The sequence below is a fragment of the Lagopus muta genome, chromosome 16 (assembly GCF_023343835.1).
Source record: "Lagopus muta isolate bLagMut1 chromosome 16, bLagMut1 primary, whole genome shotgun sequence".
NCBI classification, from domain to species: Eukaryota; Metazoa; Chordata; class Aves; order Galliformes; family Phasianidae; genus Lagopus; species Lagopus muta.
In genome coordinates, this window is record NC_064448.1 from 3,373,600 (window position 1) to 3,396,791 (window position 23,192).

The 23,192-nt window shown below is 60.9% G+C and overlaps 2 protein-coding genes across 13 annotated transcripts; one reads left to right on the plus strand and one right to left on the minus strand.

Annotated features, from left to right (window-relative positions):
- Positions 1-550: 550 nt before the first annotated feature.
- On the minus strand, positions 551-4,597 carry MMP9 (matrix metallopeptidase 9). Its single transcript, XM_048962822.1, has 13 exons — positions 4,454-4,597; positions 4,022-4,260; positions 3,565-3,713; positions 3,231-3,359; positions 2,975-3,148; positions 2,729-2,902; positions 2,440-2,613; positions 2,193-2,348; positions 1,811-2,039; positions 1,543-1,682; positions 1,300-1,450; positions 1,113-1,216; positions 551-966 (listed from the first exon to the last, which is right to left on the minus strand). The coding sequence occupies exons 1-13, from the start codon at positions 4,589-4,591 to the stop codon at positions 857-859; spliced, it is 2,067 nt and encodes a 688-aa protein (XP_048818779.1). The 5' UTR covers positions 4,592-4,597; the 3' UTR covers positions 551-856.
- Positions 4,598-11,932: 7,335 nt separating this feature from the next.
- ZNF335 (zinc finger protein 335) lies at positions 11,933-21,333 on the plus strand. Of its 12 annotated transcripts, XM_048963198.1 has the most exons (28): positions 11,933-11,991; positions 12,246-12,468; positions 12,744-13,017; positions 13,398-13,475; positions 13,718-14,038; positions 14,195-14,329; positions 14,412-14,570; positions 14,653-14,911; positions 15,020-15,197; positions 15,281-15,393; positions 15,576-15,594; positions 15,808-15,924; positions 16,008-16,084; positions 16,193-16,353; positions 16,447-16,676; positions 16,736-16,859; positions 16,951-17,045; positions 17,174-17,454; positions 17,567-17,702; positions 17,774-18,163; positions 18,248-18,390; positions 18,728-18,867; positions 19,318-19,421; positions 19,535-19,636; positions 19,757-19,840; positions 20,010-20,075; positions 20,155-20,236; positions 20,518-21,333. In XM_048963198.1, exons 2-28 carry the CDS (start codon positions 12,268-12,270, stop codon positions 20,634-20,636), a joined length of 4,188 nt encoding a protein of 1,395 aa, XP_048819155.1. In that variant the 5' UTR covers positions 11,933-11,991; positions 12,246-12,267; the 3' UTR covers positions 20,637-21,333. The 12 variants fall into 12 exon arrangements, with proteins under 12 accessions (XP_048819155.1, XP_048819165.1, XP_048819154.1 ...); XM_048963197.1 differs by lacking the exon at positions 11,933-11,991 and having other exon boundaries at positions 12,204-12,468; XM_048963200.1 differs by lacking the exon at positions 11,933-11,991 and having other exon boundaries at positions 12,204-12,468; positions 20,521-21,333.
- Positions 21,334-23,192: the final 1,859 nt, after the last annotated feature.

Consider the following 23,192-nt stretch of genomic DNA (forward strand, 5'->3'; position numbering starts at 1 on the left):
CGCCCCTCCCCTCCCCGCCCCGTCCCGCCCGACCCCGCGCTGCCCCGCAGCTGCCGCCGCACGGGGGTGCTGGGACCGGACCTCGGTGCCGGGCGGCCGACGGGACGGGACGGGACGGGACGGGACGGGACGGGACGGGACGGGACGGGGGCCGCACTCCACCAGATTTTTTTGCCCGCCGCTTCTGAGGAACCATGGCCTCTAATTATAGCCCTGATGCTGCGGCCGCCCCGCCCTGCCACGGACCAGGGCAGCCCCCGCGCCGCCGGGCTCGAAGGGGCGGGCGGGGCTGGGCTGCACTTGGAGGCGCGGGGAACGGGACGGGAGCCGGGCACGGGAGGGTGGGGATGAAGGCACATCTTCCTCTGGGGTATGGCTGCAGCACCGCTCGCAGCCCCCTTTCTCCCCGCACCCCCCAGGCCCGCTCCCCGCGCTGACTGAGCACTCGGAGGCCGCTTCCAAAGGACGGTTTTTATTACAAAGGTGCAGGTTGTGGCTGGCAGAGCCGGCGATAGGCGGGAGCGGCACGGAGCTCCGAGTCCCTGCCCGCCGAGGCCGACCCAGTGTTACTGGCTCAGGAGAAGACAAAGTCATTACAAATCCGTGTGCAGTTTGCACCGGGCTAACGTCTCTGGGCAGCAGAGCTGGCGCGAGTCGCACTCCCCAGATGGGCAGCCCCTGGTGGGAGCCAGGAGCACTTGCCCCCATCCTCCCTGTAGGGAGACTACAAGCCCTGGCACGGCAGGGGGGGGCAACCCCACAGCTGACCCACGGCTGCCCCACAGCACTCCTGGGCTGTAGGGGGACCGGCTGGAGCAGCAGGCAGGAGTGTGACACCAGAGCAGCTGCTCTGCTCCTAGTGCTGGGGGCACTGCAGGAGGTCATATACGATGTAGCCCACGCGGTCCACCTGGTAACGTGGGGTCATCCTCCAGTAGAAGCTGTCCCGGCAGAAGTGGTACTTGTCTGGGGGAAGGAGGCAGCGAGGTGAGACAGTGGGAAAATGTGAATGGTGCAGCTGCTGCCCAGGCGAGGAATGGGGGAGCCCAGCCTTGGGGGGAGGCTGAAGGCAGCACGGGGGTGACAGCACCGCCATGTGGGTCCCTGCTCACCTTGGTACAGGAAGACGTTACGTGCATCAAGGGGGACACCGGTAAAGACATCATCAGTGGCACGAGGGTAGCCCTTATCCACTGTCTGGACCTTCACGTCCAGCCTGCAGGGAAAGCGAAGCACCCAGAGCTGCATTGAGCCACCTGCTGCACTGCAGGGCTGGGGCTGCTGGCCTGAGCCACTCACCTCCAGTAGTGCTCCCCACTGAAGAGCAGCACTTTGCCACGTCCCCGCTGCAGGGCCCCTGTGATGCGCCCAGCCTCCTTCCCAATGCCCAACTTCTCAATCCCACGGGGGCCCACTGCATTCTTGCCAGAGAACACCCAGAACTGCTGCCCTGTGTGGAGCACGTAGGTGTCAGATGGCCCTGGATGCCCCAGGCAGCATCCCACATGTGGTGCTGAGACACGGGGTCAGGGCAGGGCTCACCTGCGAAGAAGAAAACCCTCTTGGTGAGCACATCTTGGAACGCAGCGTCGATGACAGCCGGGAGGCCGGGCCAGGAGTCAGCAATAGAGAAGGCGCCCTGAGTGCCTGATTTCCAGAAGGACGAGTGGGTCCAGTATTTCCTGGAGGGAAAAACCACTGCCCTGACAACCTCAACAAGGCAGAGTCTTGTGCCCCCCCCGGCAACCCTGGTGAAATGCTGCCCATCACTCTGGCATTTGCTGTGGATGAGCCAGGAGCTTCTACTCACCCATTCTTGAAGAAGTGCAGCTCTCCATTGATTTCAGTGATGGCATCGAAGTTCTTCTCTATGCAGGCATCCCGGCTGGGGTCCACGGGGCTGGGCTCAGCTGTGGGCTCCGGCGTCTCCTCCTCCTCCTCTTCTGTGGTGGAGGCACTGCCAGCTTCAGTGGGCATGGGCTGGGGCTCCTCGGTGGGCAAGGGTGCTGGGGGGGTGGGCTCAGGGCCAGAGCCACGACCTGAGTGGGCAGGAGGGAGTGTGAGGGTGCAGAGAGCAGGACCTTGCAGGACCCATCCCAGGAACGTACCCAGGGCACTGCCAGCTGGGTGCCCTATGGCACTGCACTGAAGATCCATGCCAACAGTGTGCCAGCTACAGAGGGATCACTCACCATAGAGGTACTGGATGCCCTGGACATCATCCTCATGCAGCTGGAAGTCCTGCACGTAGCTGTACATGGGGTACATCAATGCCTCACGCACACTGGAGTGGTCCAGCCCCAGAGAGTGCCCAAACTCGTGGGCAGCCACCAGGAAGATGCTGTAACCTGGGAGGAAGCAGCATCCTCAGTTCCTGGACAGATGGACACGCTGCTGGGGACTGCAGCCATGCAAGGCCCCCAACACACAGGCCAGTACCTCTGTCCGGGCAGAAGCCCCACTTCTTGTCGGTGTCGTAGTTGCTGGTGGTGGCACACCAGAGCTTCCCATCCTGCCGGCCCTGACTGGTGCACGTGCTGTAGGACTGCCCCAGGAAGGTGAAGGGGAAGACACACGGGTCCCCTTGGGAGTTGCCACCAATGACTGCCGTGTCTGCAGCACAGCATCAGTAGGGTTGCCTCTATGCCTTTGCACCCACCCTGCACCACGGCTGGGACCCCCGCCGGCCCCACACCCCACAGGACTCCACCACCCACCCCACTCGCACCTCGGTTGGGGCAGAAGCCGTATTTCTTGTCCTGGTCAAAGTTGGCTGTGGTGGCACACCAGCGGTAGCCGTCAGAGCGCCCGTCCGTGGTGCAGGTGTCATAGGAGGTGCCATCAAAGATGAAGGGGAAGACGCAGGGAGACCCATCGCTGTTGCCACCATTGGTGTAGAGCACTGCAGGGGGAGAAGGGGTGAGAACAGCCGCAGTCCCACGGGGCTGTGCAGCCTCCAGCCGGTGCTACTCACGCTCGCTGGGGCAGAAGCCGTAAGTCTTGTCAGCATCGTAGCTGGCGGTGGTGGCACACCACAGCATCCCGTCTGTGCGGCCTTCTGTGATGCACCGGGAGTAGGATTGGCCCTCAAAGATGAAAGGGAAGTGGCAGCTGGCCCCGTTGGCGTTCCCATAGCGGGTCTTCACCTCTGCAGGGAGAGGATGTACTCAGTGGGACAGGGTGAGACAGGCGCCGTGAGCCCCCATGAACCCACTGCGCCCTCCTCTTACCTAAGCCAGTTCCCAGAGTCCAGAACTCATCATCATCGAAGTGGGCATCGCCCTGAATCCCGTTCCCCGGGGGAAAGGCGTGGGCCAGGAGCCCGTCCTTGCCATCAAAGGGGTATCCGTCACCGTGCTCTGCAGGGACAAGTGCCATCAGAGCCACATCACCCCTCAGGTACATGGACCACAGGCACTGCGTGCTGCCTTTACCTGTGGGTGCCTGGAGGCAGGGCCCTGTCTAGGGAGAACCCTGCAAGCACCACGAGGGGATGGGCATATTTCCAGTCCCTTCCTGGAAGCTGTGCCTGCTCCCACCCCCCACACAGCCCCAGGACATCACCTTGGCTGCCGAACATGATCATGATGTCCGCCTCGCCGCTGTAAATCTGGGTGAAGGTGAGGGGAGTGACATCACTCCACACCTTGAACGCCCTCTGGAAGGCATCATCTATCACAGCACGGTCCAGGTCGGGGGAGTAGTTCATCACCCTGTGGGTGAAGGCTGCAGCTCAGCACTGTGACAGCGGGGTAAGAGTGACCTGGCTCTGACCACATGGTGGGGATCTGTCCCAGCCCCACAGGGGACAGCAGTGCCATGCAACCCGGCAGGCACTGACCAGGGCCCTGGGGTTGGCTTGGGTATAATCTTGGGCACTGCAGAGCAGCTGCTGACAGCTGTGCTGTGCTGATCCCAGCTGGCTGACAGCACGGGGCGAGAGCGCTCCTGCCTGTCTCCATCCCCTGGTGTCCATCACCCTCTGGGCACATGGCTCCCATCTCCCAGGGCAGAGACTCACCGGTACGTGAGGTCCATATGGTCCCATTTGAGCTCCCCCTCGAAGGTGAGGAAACCCCCCACGTCAGGCACCCCACAGCGGGGGGCTCGCATGGCCTCCAGGGTGCTGGCATCCAGCTCCCCTGTCTCCTCCAGCCCCAGTTGCTTCTGCATCCTGCGCAGCGCTTTGGCCAGGGACACGTGCTTGCTGCTCCTCTTTGCCTCTGCCTCCTGGATGTAGCCGAAGCGCAGCAGATAGCTCTGGGGAGGAAAGGCAGCCGGAGGGGCTCAGCAAGGCAAGAGGGGCTCGGGAGCAGCTCCCCGCACCGCATCCCTGCTCGGTCCCAGCCCTTGCACCTCCAGGCAGGCGGCGGCCCCCAGCCCAGCCTGCAGCCCCTCAATATCTTGGGCTGGGCAGTGGAAAGGGGCTGCACTGGGGCCACACTGCCCTCACCTCCGCCAGCTCCACGTCTGATGGGGCGCTGAGCAGCTCCCCTGGGAAGGTGATGACCGCTTGAGGCTTGCTGTGAAGTGGGGCGGCGCGGCAGAGAGCCAGCAGTGCCAGGGCGAGCGGGGCCAGGAGCAGCCCCATGGTGCAGCAGAGGAGGATGAAGCTGTGCCCGGTGCTGCTGCTCCGCTCCTATTTATGCTGTGGGGAGGGCAGTGAGTCACTCTCAGACCCTCAGCCCTGAGGACTCACACTCCCTTCCCACGGTGACGAAACGCACACTCAGGCTCCTCCGTTGTCTGCTTTAACTGTTTCATCACCTTGTTTACTAAACACGCCGGTTCCGGTGGTCATGCAGGATATGAGAATGGCACAAGGATGGTGGAGGGGCAGCCATGCTTGCATGGCTTGGTGCAGCTGTGATGGGCAGTGCCCTGTGTCCCATGTCCATGGTCAGGACCAGGATTATGCCAGGACTGGAGGTGGTTGGGTATGGGGTGCCCCACAGTCGCATCACCACACACCACAGTGCTGAGCTCATCTGGCCAAGGGCAGATGCTGCCAGGGACAGACCCATGGGGACCTGGGCTGGCAGAGGAGCCCTGCCCAGATCCCTGGCACCTGCAGCCTCCTGCCTGCTAGCCCAATGCCCACCATGAGGTGAAGCGTATATGGGCTGAGCTTGGCCAGACTGCAGCCCTTCAGCAGGATGCAGCCTCCACCCCCACATTCACACCACGATCGTGTCTCCCCAGTGAGCTGAGCATTCCTGGCACAGCAGCTCCCTGCGGTTCCTTGCCCCACAGGTGCCCAGCAGAGTCTTGCAGGTTGGGCACATGCTTGCCCAGCACACGGACACTGCAGTGGTGCCCATGGGACACGGGCCTGCTCCATCCTCCCAGGCGCTGCCTACAGGGCACCGCTGAGTCAGGCTCCCAAGGCAGCACAAACCTCGCCACCGGATGGTGTTTTCCTGCTTCTTCCAAATTGCCGACGCTTGTGGGAATAGGAGTGGGGAAGGGGAAAGCAAACAGGGACAGGAGGGAGAGGAAAACAGATGGCACAGAGGAGAGAAAGGCGCAGCGTCAGCTGGGGAGCTGGGAGGCTCAGAACAGCCCCGTGACGCTGCTCAGGGCACAGACAGGCTCCTGCCACCTCCCTCACTGTCCTGGGCTGCCCTGTGGGACTGCAGCTGGAGGACAGACCCATCCTGTGCTCCCTGCTCCTCAGCACCCACAGCCTTCCCCTCTGCCTTGCTCCAGGCTCAGCTGATCTGCACAAACTGCTCTGGGCCTGGCCTGAGGTGCTAGAGACCTGCAGGACTGGATGGAGGGAGCAGAGCTGCCTCGGGGAGCATCACCCACACAAGGATGCAGCCTCCAGCACCTCCTACCCAGCACCAGCATCCCATGCTCACAACCAGCCCCGTGCAGCCAGGCTGTGGTGCTTGGTGTTATCAGAACGTGGTGCCCGGGCTGTGGGAGCCCACAGGCAGAGCTCTGGGCTCAGGGGGAAAAACCACGTCCCCCTCCTGCAGAACAGCACTGAGAAACCGCCAGGTTGCCTCACTGCATCCGCAGCCCTGCAAGAGCAACACCCAGTGACACGGCGAGGAAGTTGCCACACAGGGCAGCCCCATCCTGGAGCCCAGCATGACACATGTGCGCAGCCTGTTGTGCCCCTGTAGCAGCCCTTCCCTGGCACTGGGCACAGCAGGGCTCAAAGCAGAGCTGAAGCACAAGGGATGTTGCCATGAGGCGTGCCCAGAGGGGCTGGGTCCTGGCCAGGCCTTCCAGCACCCTGGGAGATCCCTGGGCCTTTCCCACGTTATTCCCATCCCCAGTTCCCACAGCTCCCACAGTCCAGGCACACAGCCACAGCATCACCTGCACGGCACCGCCTGGGTGCTGCAGCCCCTCCAAGGGCTGAGCCGTGGCACGGCACAGGGCACGGAACAGGAGGGGCTGAGGGCTGCAGCCTGACCCAGCTGGCTCCAGGGTGCCCCACAGGCACACATGGTGACAGCCCTGAGCATCCTCATGTTGCCAGCCGGGTACCCACAGCACAGGCGGCTGCAGCCCCGGCCCCCACTCTGGCCTCTCCCACTGACTCACAGCCCCACAACCCAGCTTCCTCACAGGGATTTTCTGGTGACTCTCTGAGGCTCCGTGAGGAGAAGGGGCAGGGAAACCCCCGAGTCTGAGTGCACCGGGAGCCTTAGGGTGGGGTGGGGGAACTCCACAGGCAGCCTCAGACTAAGTGGGGCAACTCAGGGAGCTGAGACAGGCAGCATAGAGTCCGTGTGGGCAGAAGGATGCTGGGGTGGGCTGGAGCTGGGACTGCCAGTGGGTGAGGAGGGAGTGACAGAGAACACGGCCTGGGCAAAGAGGGCTGTGGGGATGCCAAATGACCCCAGGAGCAGCTGGGAGACGTCACAGCCCATGCAATGCTGGCAGCACCCTCCAAACCCAAAGTCCTGGCCAGGATGAATGGCACGGAAAATCCCTAGCAGACGTCCCCTGTTCCTGCTGGCCGCCGAGCCACGAGGCTGTCTGTCACCACCACTTCCATCAAAAGGGGAAGGAAGAGGCAGCTGCAGCCCGTTCCCATGTCCTTACTCACAGATGCGCACCCCTTGCTGACAGGTGCTGCGTAAAGACTCCCCCATGGGAAGGTGCCCTGGGGTCCAGGACAGGGCTGCTGTAAATTGGGCACAGGCTGGTGGGACACAGCTGCTCCACACAGGCTGCAGGTCTGTAGCTAGGTGCTGGATGGAGCCAGGGATCCCAGCACAGTGCCCAGACCCTGCCCAACTCTGTCCCAGGGGCATGGACCCAGGGCAATGCACTCACAGCCCTTGCTGTGGGATGCACCAGGGTGGGAGACAGGACACACGGCTGTGAGAGCACTGCAGTGCCAAGAAGCTGGATATGGGGATGGGGGGTGGCAGAGAGAGGACCAGGCCCATGCAGGAGGCTGGTGCCAGACACCCTCCTGACGTGCACAGACTGGGGAAGCAGCACAGCAAAGCACTGTGACAGCAAGAGGAAGCAGAATGGGGGAGTCAGCGCCTTGTGCCGGTGACACAGCATGTGGGAGCACCACGGTTATGGTGCGGCTGTGGTGTGCCGGGCATGGGGTGTTTGGCACAGAGCGGGACTGAGGGCATAGGAGCAGCTCTGTGTCAGCTGCTGGAAGCCCCGTTACTCCTCATCCAGCAGCTCCAGACAGAAACAACATTCCTGCACACATTCCCGTATCTGCTGCCTGACGCCAGCCCTGCGTAGGCTGCAGCACATCCTCCAGCTGGGTCCAGGACCCTCTTTTGCAGACTGTGCTGGGGCAGCACTATTCCCCCTATGGTATGTCTGTCACCCCACACATTAGCTTGGTGCTATGTGGCCCCTAACCAGGACCCCACGTAGCTCCTCGTCCCCTGCCCTTTTATCACCCCCAAGATCTCCCCACAGCACCACAGGCCTCTGGTGCATTCTTTGCCATTCCCCGGGCAGGAGCAGGGGCAGAAGCCATGTTAGCTCTCAGCTCTGCCCACAGGTGCTGCACTGTCAGGATGACACAGCCCGTATCAGCTGGCAGCTCACCACCCCCCTGGAGGCACCGAAACCAGCACCGCCTGTCACTGCTGGCTGCGCCCAGCCCGCTCCCAGTTGCACAGGATGGATTCCCCAAACTGTTCCACTAAGACCCTGAGGAGATGTGAGCAGTAAGGGGGCTGAGCCCAGCACAGCGCCGCTCGGAGCTCCTGGGGACATGGGTGCCACTGCGGGGCTCCGCATGCTGGACATCCATCAGCACAGCGTGGGTGGCAGCGCTTTGTTCCCTGGCACTGATGGGCACAGCAGCTGCTTTCTAAAAAGAGAAGAGCTGCAATGGTGACAATGACACGCACCTGCCTGCTGTGTCCCATGAGTTAAAGGAACAATGCGGCATGAGAAACCCGCTGGCTGGTGGCAATGAAACAGCTCCAGGAATAAGGAGCGGGGGTTTATGGAAGGTGAAATATGGGTAGAACTGGTGGTATTTAATTGTAAACTACAAGAAACAGAAGGAAAAGTGGTAGATGCAACATGCTTGGGTTTCAGCAAAACATTTGACAACTGTTCTAAACGGCTGCTGCCAAATTAACTCAGACCGGCTCCGCTGTCAGCGTCGGCATATGGACAAATGCAGGCAGCCCCCGGAGCAGCGAGCGGCCGGCCTGTGCTGGGGAACTGCTTTGAGACCTCAGAGCCTGCATGGCCACACAGTGCTGAGTGTGGAGTTGGGGCAGCGAGGCACCGCTGGGGCCCTGCAGCACGCACGCCTCCTGCCCACCTTGTTTATCTTACTTATATTTCAGTAATTTGCTGATTACCCCTTTTTAACTGACCAGCAGTGATGAATCAGCAGCAGAGGGGAGGGTGGGATCCGGCGGCCTTGGACCGTGGCTCCGAGGTCTCAGGTTCTGGGAAGGAAGCCACAGGAGCACTCCAGAAGGGAAAGAAAACAACCGGCAGCAGCAGCACGAGGAGGGGCAGAGGGGCACAGCACACTGCTGCCTGCATTTTGCAGCCCCCACTGCGCCCCAGCCAGGGTGACAACGTGCCAAACCCTGCGGAGCGGCGGCTGCAGCATTGATGCAGACAAAGCTGAGTGGCAGCACCATGGCAACATGTGTGCGGGGCACCAAGAGGGCTCAGCCCCGCTGGGTAAATCCTACAGGACTGGGCGGCCTCATCCCAGGGCTTTTGTTGGTTTCTCCAGGCCGTGGACCAAGGCTCACTCAGCCACAGCCCCACTGGCCATGGGAAACACAGAGTCAGTGCAGAGCAAGGCTGCTGCTTGCCTAGGTGTGCAGCACTGCGGTGCTCAGGAGCTGGCGTGGTCTGTGCCCCAGCACACAGCTGTCCCCTGGACAGCCCCAGGTGCGTTCTGCTGCTGCTGCTGGGAAAGAGCCGAGCGGTGAAGCAATTCAGTATGAAGAAAAACCCATTTCCTGCAGCCAGGGCTGTTTTGCTCAACGTTTTACAAAATGTGCTGATGCAACCGCCCTCCCCAGGTGGGATATAAATACGAAGCTGGTTGATGTGGATTAATGCCCTCCAGCTACACAAACACTGCTAGCGATGTTTTCTTTAGAAAGAAAAAAGGAACACAGGAGGAACAAACAGCAGTGACTACAAAATCACTGACTGTGGCTGCGTGGAGGCTCGGGTTGCAGGCGGCTGGGAAGGCTCTGCCCTGGGCACTCAGCACAAGCCACCACCTATTCTGGGATGCTGACCCAAAAGATTAGGTCACGGAGAAGCTATTGTGGTAGTGCAGCAGAGCCACAGGCCAGCACAGCCAGCGAGCTGCTGCTTGGGGACAGGGCACAGCACAGCCCTGGGTCACAGCACGGCACTCCCAGCTTCGTGCCCCCAGCTCAGCTGGTGGAGCTCCTTCTAACGCCTGCCCAGGGTGAGAAGCACAGAGCTGGGACACTGACAGCCCATGAGGGGTCAGACTATCTCCTGCTGATGCTGTATGGCTCTGTCTGCAGGCACAAATGTGTGCTGTTGTCCCAGCCAGTTCCCAAAGAGCCTTTAACCCAGCACTCCCCAGCCTAGCACTTGGGCACGTGCTGCAGGCCACCCATGCTTTTGGACTCCCAAAGCTTTTTTTCTGCCCCGGGGCTGTCACTCATCAGGGCGATCCCCCCCATTAGTCCAAAAATGTGGCTGCATGAAGGCAAAGAGACCCCTGCTGGTCCCACCCCAACCTGCCCCGCTTCCTCAACCGTGGTTCCTGCAGACTGAGCCCTTCGGACAGAGCCCGGTGTGCATCCCGCAGATGCAAAGAGCTGCTGTCCCGGGTCGGACGATGAACCACGGCGAGAGGCATCGACCACCAAAGCACCCCACATCCTCCTGACTCCTCGGGCTGGCAGCCACTTCCTTCGCAGTAACTGCAGAGCTACGCAGCAGGGCTACTTGAAAGGGAAATGGAATAAGCATTTCATTGTCTGCCAGCTCCCGGCGTGGCAGTGACCCCGGCACCGCACACGCAGCAGTTTGGCTCCACGGCTCCGGAGCAGGCAGTGCGGCTGCAGCAGCAGCATTGGTACAGCACTCCCTTATCTCAGCCCAGGGATGGATTTCAGAGATGTTGTCGCACAGAGACAGATGAGGGCATAAACCTTTCAAGGATGTATTTAATTAGCTTGAAAAGGAGCTGGAATGCAAGCGGATGCACCATGCCAATGGCACAGCAGCAGCTCTGTCACTGCCTCTGCAGCACACAGGGCAGGGGCACCACGTGGGACCTGAACTGCCCCACGGAGGGTAACAACTCTGGATGGGACAGACCCCACTGCCCACCACCCGGGGCTGGGAGCACCGCAGATGGCACAGCACACAACCTGGTGCGTGCCATGCATCCAACCCGGCCATTGGGATTCTGGCAGGCTGACTCCTTGCAGACACTGTGCCAGATGAGGCACTGCACCGTCTGTCCTCCTGCAGCTGGCAGACAGCATCACCTCCTATCAACTGCCAAGGCCAAGAGCAGATGTGATCCCTGCTCACACCTGGGCCGGGCAGGGCTGTGTGCAGGGTACTGGCTGTGGCTTTAGGGGCTCGGCAGGGGGCTGAACTTTGCTCCCCATGGCTCAGCAACTGCATCCCTGATCAGGGGACAGAGCATAGAGGAGCAACTGACAACAGAAAGCCGCTTTGGTCGCGGAAAAGAACACCGGAGAGAGACGTTCAGAGCACAGTGCTGCAACATGAGAGAGCAGCTATGGGCGAGGAGCTGCACAACACGGCTCTGTCAGAGCTGCCGGCATGTCAGCTGGAGCAGGGGCCGGACAGAACAGGCATGGCTGGAGCGATGGCACGGCACGGCACGGCACGGCACGGCACGGGCAGCCTTCGAGCAGCGCAGCCCCAGCCCTGGAGCACGGCTGGGATCAGCGGAGCTCGGAAACAACGGGCGCGAGTCGCCGGTGGAGGAGCAGCCCAAAGCCCAGGGGGCAGGGAGAGCCGCGGCGGTGCGAGCACGGAAGTGCCACGGGAACGGCGGGACGCACGGGGCGGCGCGGCCCGAGAGCGGCGCGAGGGCGGGGAGCGGCGCGGGGCCGAGGCCCGGCGCTGCCACTTCCGCCCCGCGTCACGTGACGAGCGCCACCCGGCGCGACGCCGACGCTCAGGGCCCGGGCGCCGCTTCGTGACGTCACTCGCGTGACACACCACGTCGCCGAGATCCCTCCGCGGAGAAATTAGTCCCTCCGGGGCGCCGGACTCCCGCCCGGGGGCCGCGAGCGGCGCCGCGAGGCGCCGAGAGGCGGCGTGGCTGCTGCGGCGGCGGAGGCGGCGGCGGCGAAGGCGGGAGCGAAGGGCGAGGCTCCGCGGCGGTGAGCGGGCGGCGGGGCGGGGTCGAGCGTCGGAAGTAGTTCCGGCGCGGGTCCGCGGGCGGAACGCCGCGCGTCGCGGCGCGGGGCGGGGGGATGGCGGCCGCCGCGGTGCCGGGCTCGGGGGCGGCGCGGCGGAGGCGCGACGGGACGGGTGAGAGATCGCGGGCGGCGCCGCGAGGGGCGGTGCGGGTACGGCCCTGCCCAGCCCACGCCGCGTCCCGGCCCCGCCACGCTCCCGGCGCCCCATGGCCGCCCCGCGCTGTGCGCGCGCGCGGAGGAGGCGCGGGGAGGGGGGACCCCGCGGCAAAGATGGCGGCGGCCGCGGGAGCGGGGCGCGGCGGGGCGGGGGGCGCGCGGGGCGAGGCGTTCCGCGGTCGCGGGGCTGACGGCGCGATCCTCGTGCAGGCCGGGCATAGGCGGGGCGGGCATGGAGGAGAGCGAGGTGCCGAGCAGCAGCGACGCGGCCCCGCAGGCGGCGCGGGAGGAACCGTCCGAGAGCGGCGTGGGCACCTCCGAGGCCGTGTCCGTATCCGCCGACAGCAGCGACGCCGCCGCGGGCGCCGCGCTCCCGTCCCGGGCGGACGACTCCGGAGTGGGGCAGAGCTCCGACCGCAGCGCCGTGTGCCTGGTACGGGAACGGGCGGCGGGGCCGGCTCTGCCCGCGGCCGTACGGGCGCTCCGGTGCCGCCGTGCGGGCGGTGGAGGTCCGTTCGGAAGGGGGGGGGGGCGGAGCGGCCCCGAGGGTCGCGGTGCTCAGTGAGGGCCGAAGAAGCCGCCCCGACCCCATCCCTGTAGCAGAACGAAGCGCCGTGCTGGTGGCGTTGGTGCGCGGCGGTTCCCTGAGTGCCCGGCCCGGCAGGCATTTCTGAACGGAGCTCTTCTGCCTCTGCTGGTTTTGCTTAGGAAGAGGTGTCTGAGAGCAGCTCCAGCACAGATGTGGTTCCCCGGATTTACCTGCCTGATTCATCCTCCATCGCACAGTCCACTTTGGTCTCCAGCGTCTCCACCGTGAGCCAATCCATCATGGTGTCGGAGTCCCCGCAGGTCCTGGTCCACTCCAGTGTCATCAGCGACGGAGCCACGGTTGTGTCAGACTCCACCGCATCCACCTCCTCAGACCTGGGTTCTGCCATAGACAAAATCATTGAGTCCACCATTGGGCCTGACATCATCCAGAGTGAGTGCATGCCGTGCTGCTGGTGGTGGATCTGTCCCTGCGTGGGATGGGTTGAGTGGTGGGGCTGGGGAAGGGAGCTGCTAAAGACTTGGGAGGTAAGGGGAAATATGTGCCTGCGTATGCTTACACCTCATCCTTGTTTGGCAAGGTTTCTCATCTCGCTTTGCCTTAGCAGCTGATGGTTTTCTGAGCTGCTTGCTGGGTAGTAGCTCAGCCTCTGGCTTGCTGCCGCTTTGGCCACAGTGCCACAGCTACTCTGTGCAGACTCTAAGCTGAACCAGACCTCCTGCACCCTTTCCTACTCGCTTGGGAACTTGGGAGCGCCGCTTCAGCCTCTGCCCCTGGTGGGTACCCTGATTTCCTCTCCTTTCCCTCCCCAGGCTGCATAGCTGTGACCAGTGCTGAAGATGGGGGAGCAGAGACTACTCAGTACCTCATTCTACAAGGGCCCGATGATGGTAAGGGTGCACCCAGGGCATTTCAGTGGTGGCTTTCTCTGTCTTTGAGCCTGTTCCCATTCTGGTAGTGAAAAATAAAACGTGTAGGGGATGGTTTGTGTGTAAGCACGAGCTGCAGGGCGAAAACTCTCAGGACACAGGGCAGGAGTGGATGCCGAGTTCAGCTGTGTGCTCAAGGTTTATGTGCAGCCTGGGTGCAGGTGAAGATTTGCCCCTTGGCTGATCCAGTATTGTTGTTTCAGGTGCCCCCATTGTGTCCCAGATGTCCACTTCTGCTCTGGCCAATAGCTTGGCAGTAGAAGCTATTGCTGATGGGCCGACCTCCACGTGCCTTGACCAGCCAGGCCCTTCGGAGCAGTCAGAGGTGCTGGAACTGCCTGCACAGCCAGGCCAGGTTCGGGAGGCAGACGGTGGGGAGGAGCTGGACCAGCCGGACTTGGAGACCCTGGAGGAGATGATGGAAGTGGTGGTGGTGCAGCAGTTCAAGTGCAAGATGTGTCAGTACAAGAGTGTCTCCAAGAAAACATTGATCAACCACATGAAAGAGCGACATTTCCAGCCAGGTGTGTGTGGTGCTGCCACTGCTGAGCACTGAGAAAAACATACCTTACTGCAGATGGGATCGTTGTTGCCTCTGGGGAGTTACGAGGAGGAGTTTGAGTGTGAATACCTGTGCTGTTGTACAGTTAAGTAAGGAGATGTTCTGCGTTTTGTGTTAGCGGGTTCAGCTTTGGCTTTTAAGAAAGGACGTCCACGAAAGGGGGGTTCTGCTCCAAAGTCTGCAGAGGAAGAGGTCGCAGAGGAAGAAGAAGATGATGATATTATGGATGCTGGTGCTATCGATGACCCTGAAGGTAAGACTCATTCTCACCGTGTCCTACATAGCTTAGTCTTTCCCCTCATCTCTGTCTGATGTTTTGGGCCGCTTGCCTTCAGAGGACAGTGACTATAATCCAGCTGAGGATGAGCCCCGTGGGCGACAGCCCAAGAACAACCGCACAGTGCCCACGTCCAGCGAGGAGAGGCCACGGAGACGCCCAGGGAGGCCCCGCAAGTTTCCTCGCCTGGGGGATGTGCCCCAGGACATGCATGAAGGTGGGTCAGCACAGCGTGGTGTGGGAGCTCATGGGAGCTCATGGGGAATGTATGTGCTGATGTGTTGTGTGCTGTCAAGTAGGAGAGGAGGTGGAGCCCCTGGTGACGTCCCAGAGCACACCCAGCTGTGAGCTGCAGAATTCGGAAGCAGCCAGTTCCTCTGGCCTGGAGAATGGGACCGGCGAGAGCTTGGCGGAGCCCAGCATCAGCCAGTCTGACTCTGAGAATAAGGACCCTTCCTCCAACACTGGCCCTGAGGAAGCAGATGTCGTCCCCAGGAGGCGAGGCCGGCCCTCCCGCCGCTTCCTGGGCAAAAAATACCGCAAGTACATGGGGCGCAGGTGAGGGGTGTGTGCCGAGCCAGTGCTGGGCCCTCTGGCCTGCGCCCAGGGCCGGTCCAGCCTCTGTTTGTCACCACAGCTCTGAGTCCCGGCTCTGTGTGCCTGTAGGTATTACTACAAGTCACCCAAGCCCTTGATGAGGCCGTACCTGTGTCGGATCTGCGGCTCGCGTTTCCTCACGCACGAAGATCTCCGTTTCCACGTCAACTCGCACGAGGCCAATGACCCGCAGCTCTTCAAGTGTCTCCAGTGCAGCTACCGCTCCCGACGCTGGTCCTCCCTCAAGGTGAGCACCGTCTGTCCTGTTCCCACCCCCATGGAGGTGGCTGATAGCCCAGGCCTCGTGGCACCCATTCTCATGCCTTGCAGGAGCACATGTTCAACCACGTAGGCAGCAAGCCCTACAAGTGTGAGGAGTGCAATTACACCAGTGTGTACAAGAAGGACGTCATCCGACACTCCACAGTGCACAGTCGGGACAGGTAAGTGGGGTGAGTTCCTGAAGACTGTCCTGCAGCCTGGCTGAACATCATTAATATCACTTCTCCTGCCCTGGAAGCGCAGCCTGAACTCTCGTGCTTTCCAAAATGGATAGTAGTGATGTACTGGGGGGCTCAAACTCAGGATTTGGCTGACAAGGGGATTTTTTTTGTCTCTTTTTCAGGAAAAAGAGGGCCGATCCGGTGAGTTCCAGTTCCCTGATGGCTTGTCTCTCAGCACTGTTATATGGGAAGAGGCATGTCTGTGTTGTCCACAAATTCCTTGTGCCTAGTTGAAGTCAGTGTTTCTGGATCAGCTGAGGAAAGGCAGCCCAGGTCCTGTGGTGGGGAGAGAGGCAAGGAAACTGGTGACCTCCCCTCGGCCCCTACGAGCTCATCTTTCTGCTCTTCCTTCAGCCCCCAAAGCTGAACTCCTTCCCATGCCCCGTGTGCAATCGTATCTACCCCATGCAGAAGAGGCTTACTCAGCACATGAAGACACACAGCACAGAGAAGCCGCACATGTGTGACAAGGTGAGAGGCTGGGGCCTGGAGGAGAGCTGGCAGCAGTGGGGCTGTGCAGGAGACAAACGCTGCTTCGCTTGCTTCTGCTGCAGTGTGGGAAGTCCTTTAAGAAGCGTTACACGTTCAAGATGCACCTGCTGACACACATCCAGGCCATTGCTAACCGCAGGTAGGAACCTGGCCGCAGCCTGCTGGGAGAACCAGTGTCCAGGCTCCCATTTGAAGGGGGGGCAGAAAGTCCCTGCTGTCTGTGTGACAGATGGCATTGTCGTGGCAGGTTCAAATGTGAGTTCTGTGACTACGTCTGCGAGGACAAAAAGGTCCTGCTGAACCACCAGCTGTCGCATATGAGCGACAAGCCCTACAAGTGCAGCTTCTGCAAGTATTCCACCTTCCGGGAGGACTTCCTGGTCTCACACATGGCCGTCAAGCACACGGGTGAGAGAAGCTGCTGCCGCCCTTCAACACCGCTTTGCCAGGGCGCCGTCCCCTGGGGGTCCCTTCTTGACTTCCACCCCCCGTGTCCCACAGGAGGGAAGCCCTTTGCCTGCGAGTTCTGTCACTTCACCACCAAGCACAAGAAGAACCTGCGCCTCCACGTGCACTGCCGCCATGCCGACTGCTTTGAGGAGTGGGCACAGAGGCACCCCGAGGAGCCGCCCTGCCGCCGCCGCCCCTTCTTCACCCTGCAGCAGATCGAGGAGCTGAAGCAGCAGCACCGCCAAGTGCAGGCATCGGCTGAGCCGGAGGCCAACCCACCAGTGAGTGCCACCACCTGCACCCCGGCTCCTCCCTGCTCCTCAGCCCTGGCTCCCTGCAGCTCTCTGTCTCGCAGGCCCCTCTCGGCGCTGTCACCTACCAGGCAGTGCAGGCAGTGCCCGGCTCGGAGCCTCCCATCCTTTCGCAGGATTCTCTGGAGGGGGCCACAATTATCTATGAACAAGGTGAGCTCCTGGGGAAGGGGAGGAGACGAGGAGGTGGTTGAGTGCTGTGCTTAAACCTTTTCTGTGCTTCACTCTTTTTCTGACCTGCCAGGTGTGGATGGATCGGCAGAACTGGCCACACAGACCGCCCTGGATCTCTTGCTGAACATGAGTACCCAGCGAGAGCTTGCTGCAGGCTCACTACAGGTGAGCAGGGGGTGGCTGTGCCTGCTGCAAGGAGACGTCCGGGGCCTCTGGAAGTGCCCGGCCCTGCTCCCTTTGGAGGGAGCATCTGCAGAGCCTTCCTCCCGCTGACCTCTTGCACTCCCCTCCAGGTGGCAGTAGTGAAACCAGACGATTCAGGAGAGGTGCAGGACTCTTGTGAACCGCAGGCACAGGAGGAAGGGGCGGAGTTGGATGGCTCTGAGCAGCAGCAGAAGTTGGTAACGCTGCACATGGCAGACCGTGGGGAGACGTTGGTGCAGGAGGCCTACGAGGAGGCAGCCCTGGGTGGCTCAGAGCTGCAGCAGATCACGATTCCCTTTGGCGGGACAACAGAGTACAGCATCATTACACCCATCAGTGAGGAGATTCAGGCTCCGGGCACGCTGTACAGGTCAGCTTTGTGGGAGGAGCGGGAGTCAGAGGCACCTCTGCCCTCAAAGAGGAGACCTTGAGTGGGGAGGGGGATGCGATGGCTCCGCTCTGACCGCGGCTTCTGCCGGCAGTGAGGAGGAGGGCTCTGCAGAGACTTCACATGCAGTCGTGGTGAGCGAAGCTGTGATGACAGAGGTTCTAAAGGACCACAACAATCACTACATCATGTCATCCAACGTCCCGGGGAATCAGTTCCAGCACATGGAGGTGAGGAGGCTGGGCTTTCTCTCTTTTCCAGGCGGCAGGGTGAGCAGGTGTGACCGATGTTTCTCTCTTAGCCCCTCAATGGAGATGCTGCCTTCCCTTTGCCAGCAGAGGGCCAGGAGGCACAGCCAGCTGGTGTCAAGTGGCCTCTGGTGCAGTGTGTTACCCAGCAGCTCCAGAAGGACTCAAATTTGTCCCCCACCTCTGAAGGGCAAGAAGTCACATCCCCCAAGGTCAAATGGCCTGCACTCCAAGGCATAGCCAAGAAGCTCTCGTGCAAGGTTTCTACAGCCAAGAAGCTCTCGTGCAAGATTTCCACAGCCAAAAAATTTTCCTGCAAGATTTGCACAGCCATGTTTACAGGGAGAGCAGAAATGGAGAGTCACAAGAGAGCCCACATTGGGCCCAGCACCTTCAAGTGTCCTGACTGTCCGTTCACTGCAGCCCTCTGGCCGGAGGTTCGGGTAAGGTGCCCTAGAACAGCCTTGGAAGTAAATGATTTATGGAAACGGGGCTTCCTGACCCTACCTTTGTCCTTCTGCCCCCAGAGCCACATGGTCCAGCATGCCAGCCTTCGGCCACACAAATGCACCCACTGCAGCTTTGCCTCCAAGAACAAGAAGGACCTGCGCAGACACATGCTAACACACACCAATGAGAAGCCCTTTGCCTGCCAGATTTGTGGGCAAAGGTGAGTTCTGATGGGCTGTTGCTGCTTCTAGGGCTCCGCTTTAGCTCCGGGTTTGAGAGGACATGGGATATTAGCAAGGAGCTGGCTGCCCTGACTCCAGGAGCAATCTGTTAGAGAGACTGTGCTCTTCTGAGAACAGTTCCTGCTGCTGGTAGACCCAGCTTAGTCTTCAAAGAAGTTGTATGGGGGGGGGAGTTGGTATTTGAGCCAATGGAAAGGCTTTTAGGAGCTGGGACAGGCCATGTCCTGGGGTGGTGTGTTTGTGATACCTGCAGGTAAGCTCTGCAAATACATGAAGCTCATGTGCAGCTCCACCTCACTCTTGTTCCTCCTGTAGGTTCAACCGCAATGGACACCTCAAGTTCCACATGCAGCGTTTGCACAGCTCAAAGGGGAAGAAGCCGGAGGCACCTGCAGCTGCTGCCCAGCAGACCATCATACTGAACAGTGATGAAGACACGCTGGCCACCCTGCAGAGTAAGATTCCTCCCTGCTCTGATGAAGTTCCCCAGCAGTTTTTCAAGGTCTGGAAATGGTCTGGGCTGGGAATTTCCTGCTGGAGGTTAGGGTTGCCAGTGAAGCAGGACCTGGTGGGTGCAGAGACCGTGGTGGTGTCAGTGTGCCATTGCCAGCTGCAGGGGCTCGGTGCTGGGAGCAGTCCTGCACAGGCACTGGCTGCAGTGGTTCTGTATCAAACAGGGAGCCCTAATAAGATGGGGTGCATTCAGACAGCAGCTGTGCTGTAAACAGTTTGTGGCTGGGATGGGAAGTGGAGTTCACCTTCTGACGTAGAGGTCTGGGTTTTACCCGTGCTGATCTCTAAGTTCCTTCAAGTTGAGAGAGCTAGGTTTAACTTCTGACCTTTGGTGAGCAGAGCTGAGGGCCTGTCCAGGCCACAGTGCCCCACCAGCTTTCTCCCCCTTCCAGCAGCCCTGCAATCCGGGCAGGCAGTGCTGGCCCCTGAGCGGCTGCAGCAGGCACTGGGACAGGAGCACATCATTGTTGCTCAGGAGCAGAGCATCACGAGCCAGGTGAGTCACGCTGGTTGGCCTCGTTGTGCTGCCCCGTGTGGCTGCTCCCCGCGGTCTGTGCTGGCTCTGTGCTGCCGGGGGGCTCGCAGTCAGATCTGCCCACTCTAAAACAGCACCCGGCTCTGGCTGGCTTACAGGAGGAGGCAGCGTACATCCAGGAGATCACGACTGCCGACGGACAGACAGTGCAGCACTTAGTGACATCTGACAACCAGGTGAGGGCGCATTGCACGCAGCTGAAGCAGGGACAGCAGGGAGACCTGGGGAGAAGCGGCGTGGTGTCAGTGCAGGGAGTGGGTGAACAGTTCTTTGGGTCTGAATCCCTGTGTTTGCAGGTTCAGTACATCATTGCCCAGGATGGCGTACAGCACTTGCTTCCCCACGAGTACGTTGTTGTCCCAGAAGGACATCACATCCAGGTAAGCTGCAGGCTGGCTGTTCCTTTAGTACAGTGGGTGAGGTCAGGCTGGGTGCCGTGTGCTGGGGTCACCTCCTCGTCCCTGTGGCTTGCTCTGTTTGAGTCACAGCTCTGGTAGGCAGGGAAGCCTGCTGGCCCTAACACAGCCTTACTGCAGCTCTTGTCTTCAGGTTCAGGATGGTCAGATCACTCACATTCAGTATGAACAAGGTAGCCAGTTTCTCCAGGAGCCACAGGTAAGGGGGCAGGGACTCACTGCAGCAACCATGAGGAACTCGGTGCACTTGGATTCTCCTTCTTCTCTCCTCCCTGTAGATCCAGTACATGCCTGTCTCACCTGAGCAGCAGCTTGTCACCCAGGCTCAGCTGGAAGCAGCTGCACACTCAGCAGTCTCAGGTATGTCAGGGCCACACTCTGGCTGTTCTGTCTTCCTACTGCTTGCAGGATGGCAGTCTTGAGTGGGAGCTGCTGATGCCCCTTAGCAGCTGCTGCTATGGTGCCTCAGTCCAGCTCTGCTGCAGAGGCTGCTCGCTCACTGCAGCTGGTAGGGCTGCCCTGCTGCAGTCCTCAGCAGAAGGGCTGGGCTGGATGCCCCCCTGCCAACCCCTGTCCCTGTAATCCTGTGGGGGGAGATCTTTGCTGAGCCCCACGTCGTCACCGATGCCCCTTCTCTGCAGCAGTGGCTGACGCTGCCATGGCTCAGGCACAGAGCGTGTTTGCCACGGAGGCAACGGCTGAGCAGATCCAGCAGTTGCAGCAGGGAATCCACTACGATGTCATCACGCTGGCAGATTAGCACTGGTGACAGGCCTGGCTGATGCTCAGGGACATCTGTGCTGAGCAGGACAGCGGCAGCCAGCGGGAGCCTCTACAGCCAGCAGTTGCCTTATTGCTTTGGGGCTACGAGGGACGTGCCTGAGTGCATGCCAGCAAGGGTGTGCTGCCACTCTGCTGTGCACAGCAAGGGTCCTTCAAATCCTGCCTGGCACAGGAGGCTGTCTTGAGCAGGGACTGCACCACGGCCAAAGGGCCGGGACACTGAGCAGTGGCAGCACTCACGTGGCTCATCTCTGCCTGTTGCACTTGATGATGGTCTGAAATCCCTTTTCCCTGAATCATGTCTGTGCGGGCCAAACTCAGCATCTGCTCGGGTGCAGGGATCCCGGGGGAGCTGTAGGGCCGAGCGCAGCCACGTGGTGCAGGGTGAGATGCTGAGGTCGTTCAGCCTCAGCCCCCACTCCTCGCACCCGTGGGGCACAAGGGCCGGGCTGAGGGCAGCCTCCCTCCCTTGGCTCCTCCGGCCTGCAGGCGGGCAGCAGGGCTTTGGACTGGAGGAACCTGACAGAGGAAGGGGCCGTGCAGGTGGTGGAAGGAGTTCTATTTTTTCTTTGCAAGAGGGATGGACGCTGTGGCAAAGCTGGTTTGTAAGTTGTTACGGGAGGGGTTCGATTCTGACGTTCTCAAGCTTTGAATATGCTTACGAATAAAAAAAAGATTGAAAGCTGGGTGTGTGTGTGCTGCCTGGAGGCTGGGATCCGGCATGCGTGGTGCTGCACGGCACCTGGGCTCTGTGCTATGGCTTCTACTGCGGTCACCTTGACTTCTGTGCAGCTGGAAGCAGGGGGGGCTGGAGGCATGAAATTAATCGAGTGGTAAACAGCCTAAATCCCATGTAACTCTGTCCCAAACTACACACGCTGCCCCTCCCTGAGCAGATTGTCTGGAAGTATTTACATGTGATTATAACAGCTAATCTCGGAGTTTTAGTTCTGTGCTTTTGCATTCAGCTGATTATCTCTAGAGGGGAAGAAGGCCTGCAACCACCCAGGTATCAAAAGCATCCCAGGGCATGCATGGCTGTGCTGTTGGCCTCTTGGCACAGCTCTGGGGGAATGAGTACAGCAGGTGGGCTTGAACCTTAGCAGGGGTGCTGGGCAGTGCTCGAGGTCTGTTGCTGCTCCACAATCCCTGGGCAGCCTGTCTGCCTGCACATGCCCCTTGCCCAGCCAGAATGAGGGCCATTGGTGGCTGCCAGCCTCAGCATCTGCTGGCTGCTCTGCACTGCTCTGCACCCGTCTGGCTGTGCTGGGCTCCTGCTCCAGCTGTGTCCCTCAGCTGCACACATGGCGGTGGCCCTCCCTGTCCAGCTGTGCCACACTGGGTTAACAGACGCTTTCCTAGATTACAGCCCCATTATCTAATAAAGCAGATCTGCTCCACGGGAGCACTGCACTGATTGGGGCTGGCAGAGTCCTGCGGGGACAAGGTTATGGGGCCGCAAGTCGGTCCGTCTGCCCCAGCTGTCTGCTCCCATCCAGCCCTGTTCTCCCCAGCTGTGCTGCCCCACCATCCCCACCTGGCATGCAGGAGTCCTGGCAGCGCCGTGATTTCTGGTGTATGGGCAGATAGAGGTGGGGATGGCATGGGGTGGGTGGGAGTGGGACGTTGGGCTGCTGCTCGTGGGGGCTGTGGAGCCACAGGGCCCAGGTGGGCGCCTCAGCTGGAGGCTGCCACTGCCTGCAGGGAGCCCAGAGATGCTGTGGGTGAGCCCAGGGGTGCTGCAGGGCTCATTAGCTCTGGTGACCTTCCCCTTCCCGTCCCCGGCCAGCACTAAGCGGGTTTGTTACATATTTAATATCCTGAGAGCGTTATTAGTCGGTATTTAACGACAGATACAACCTGGGGGATAATCCTGCTTTGGGCGGGTGGTGTGCAAGCAGGAGATGGATGGGGGGCACAGGGACCACACTACGGCCTGCCCCCCATCTCTGGGCCTCGGTTCTACACTGCACAAAGGATCCCGGGGCTCCTCCTCCCCCTTGGACTCTCTGCAGACAAGGATCCAGCTGTGGCCTCCTGGACAGGGCCAGGACAGGGTGGCCCCAACTACTTCCTAACACGGGTGGTTTGGAGAGAGCACAGGTGGCTGAGAACTGCCCCACACTGCACTGGGGGCTCCAGGGCTGAGAAGGGGTCTGACAGGGCCCAGCACTGCAGTAGGGTTCTGCGTGCTACATCCCTGTGTGCAGCGCTCTTGTTGTGCCACATCCCATCACCACTCACGGGGTGGCACTCAGCCCCCCAGTGCCCCCACTCCATGTGCAGGTCAGGGGTGCGGGTCCTGGCACACTGCTGCTCCCATCCCAGTGGTTCTGCTCCCACCCCAGCAGGGCTGCTCCCCATCTGGCAGCGCCCATCAGGGGGGCACCACCATCCCAGATCAGCACTGTGGCTTTAAGGGACACTGCCAGGGCACTAATGCACCAATCAGCCGCCCGCCACCAAGGACCCCACCCCGATATAAAGCCCCAGAGCATCTCCCAGCTGCACTCCAGCAGCATGGCAACGCCTC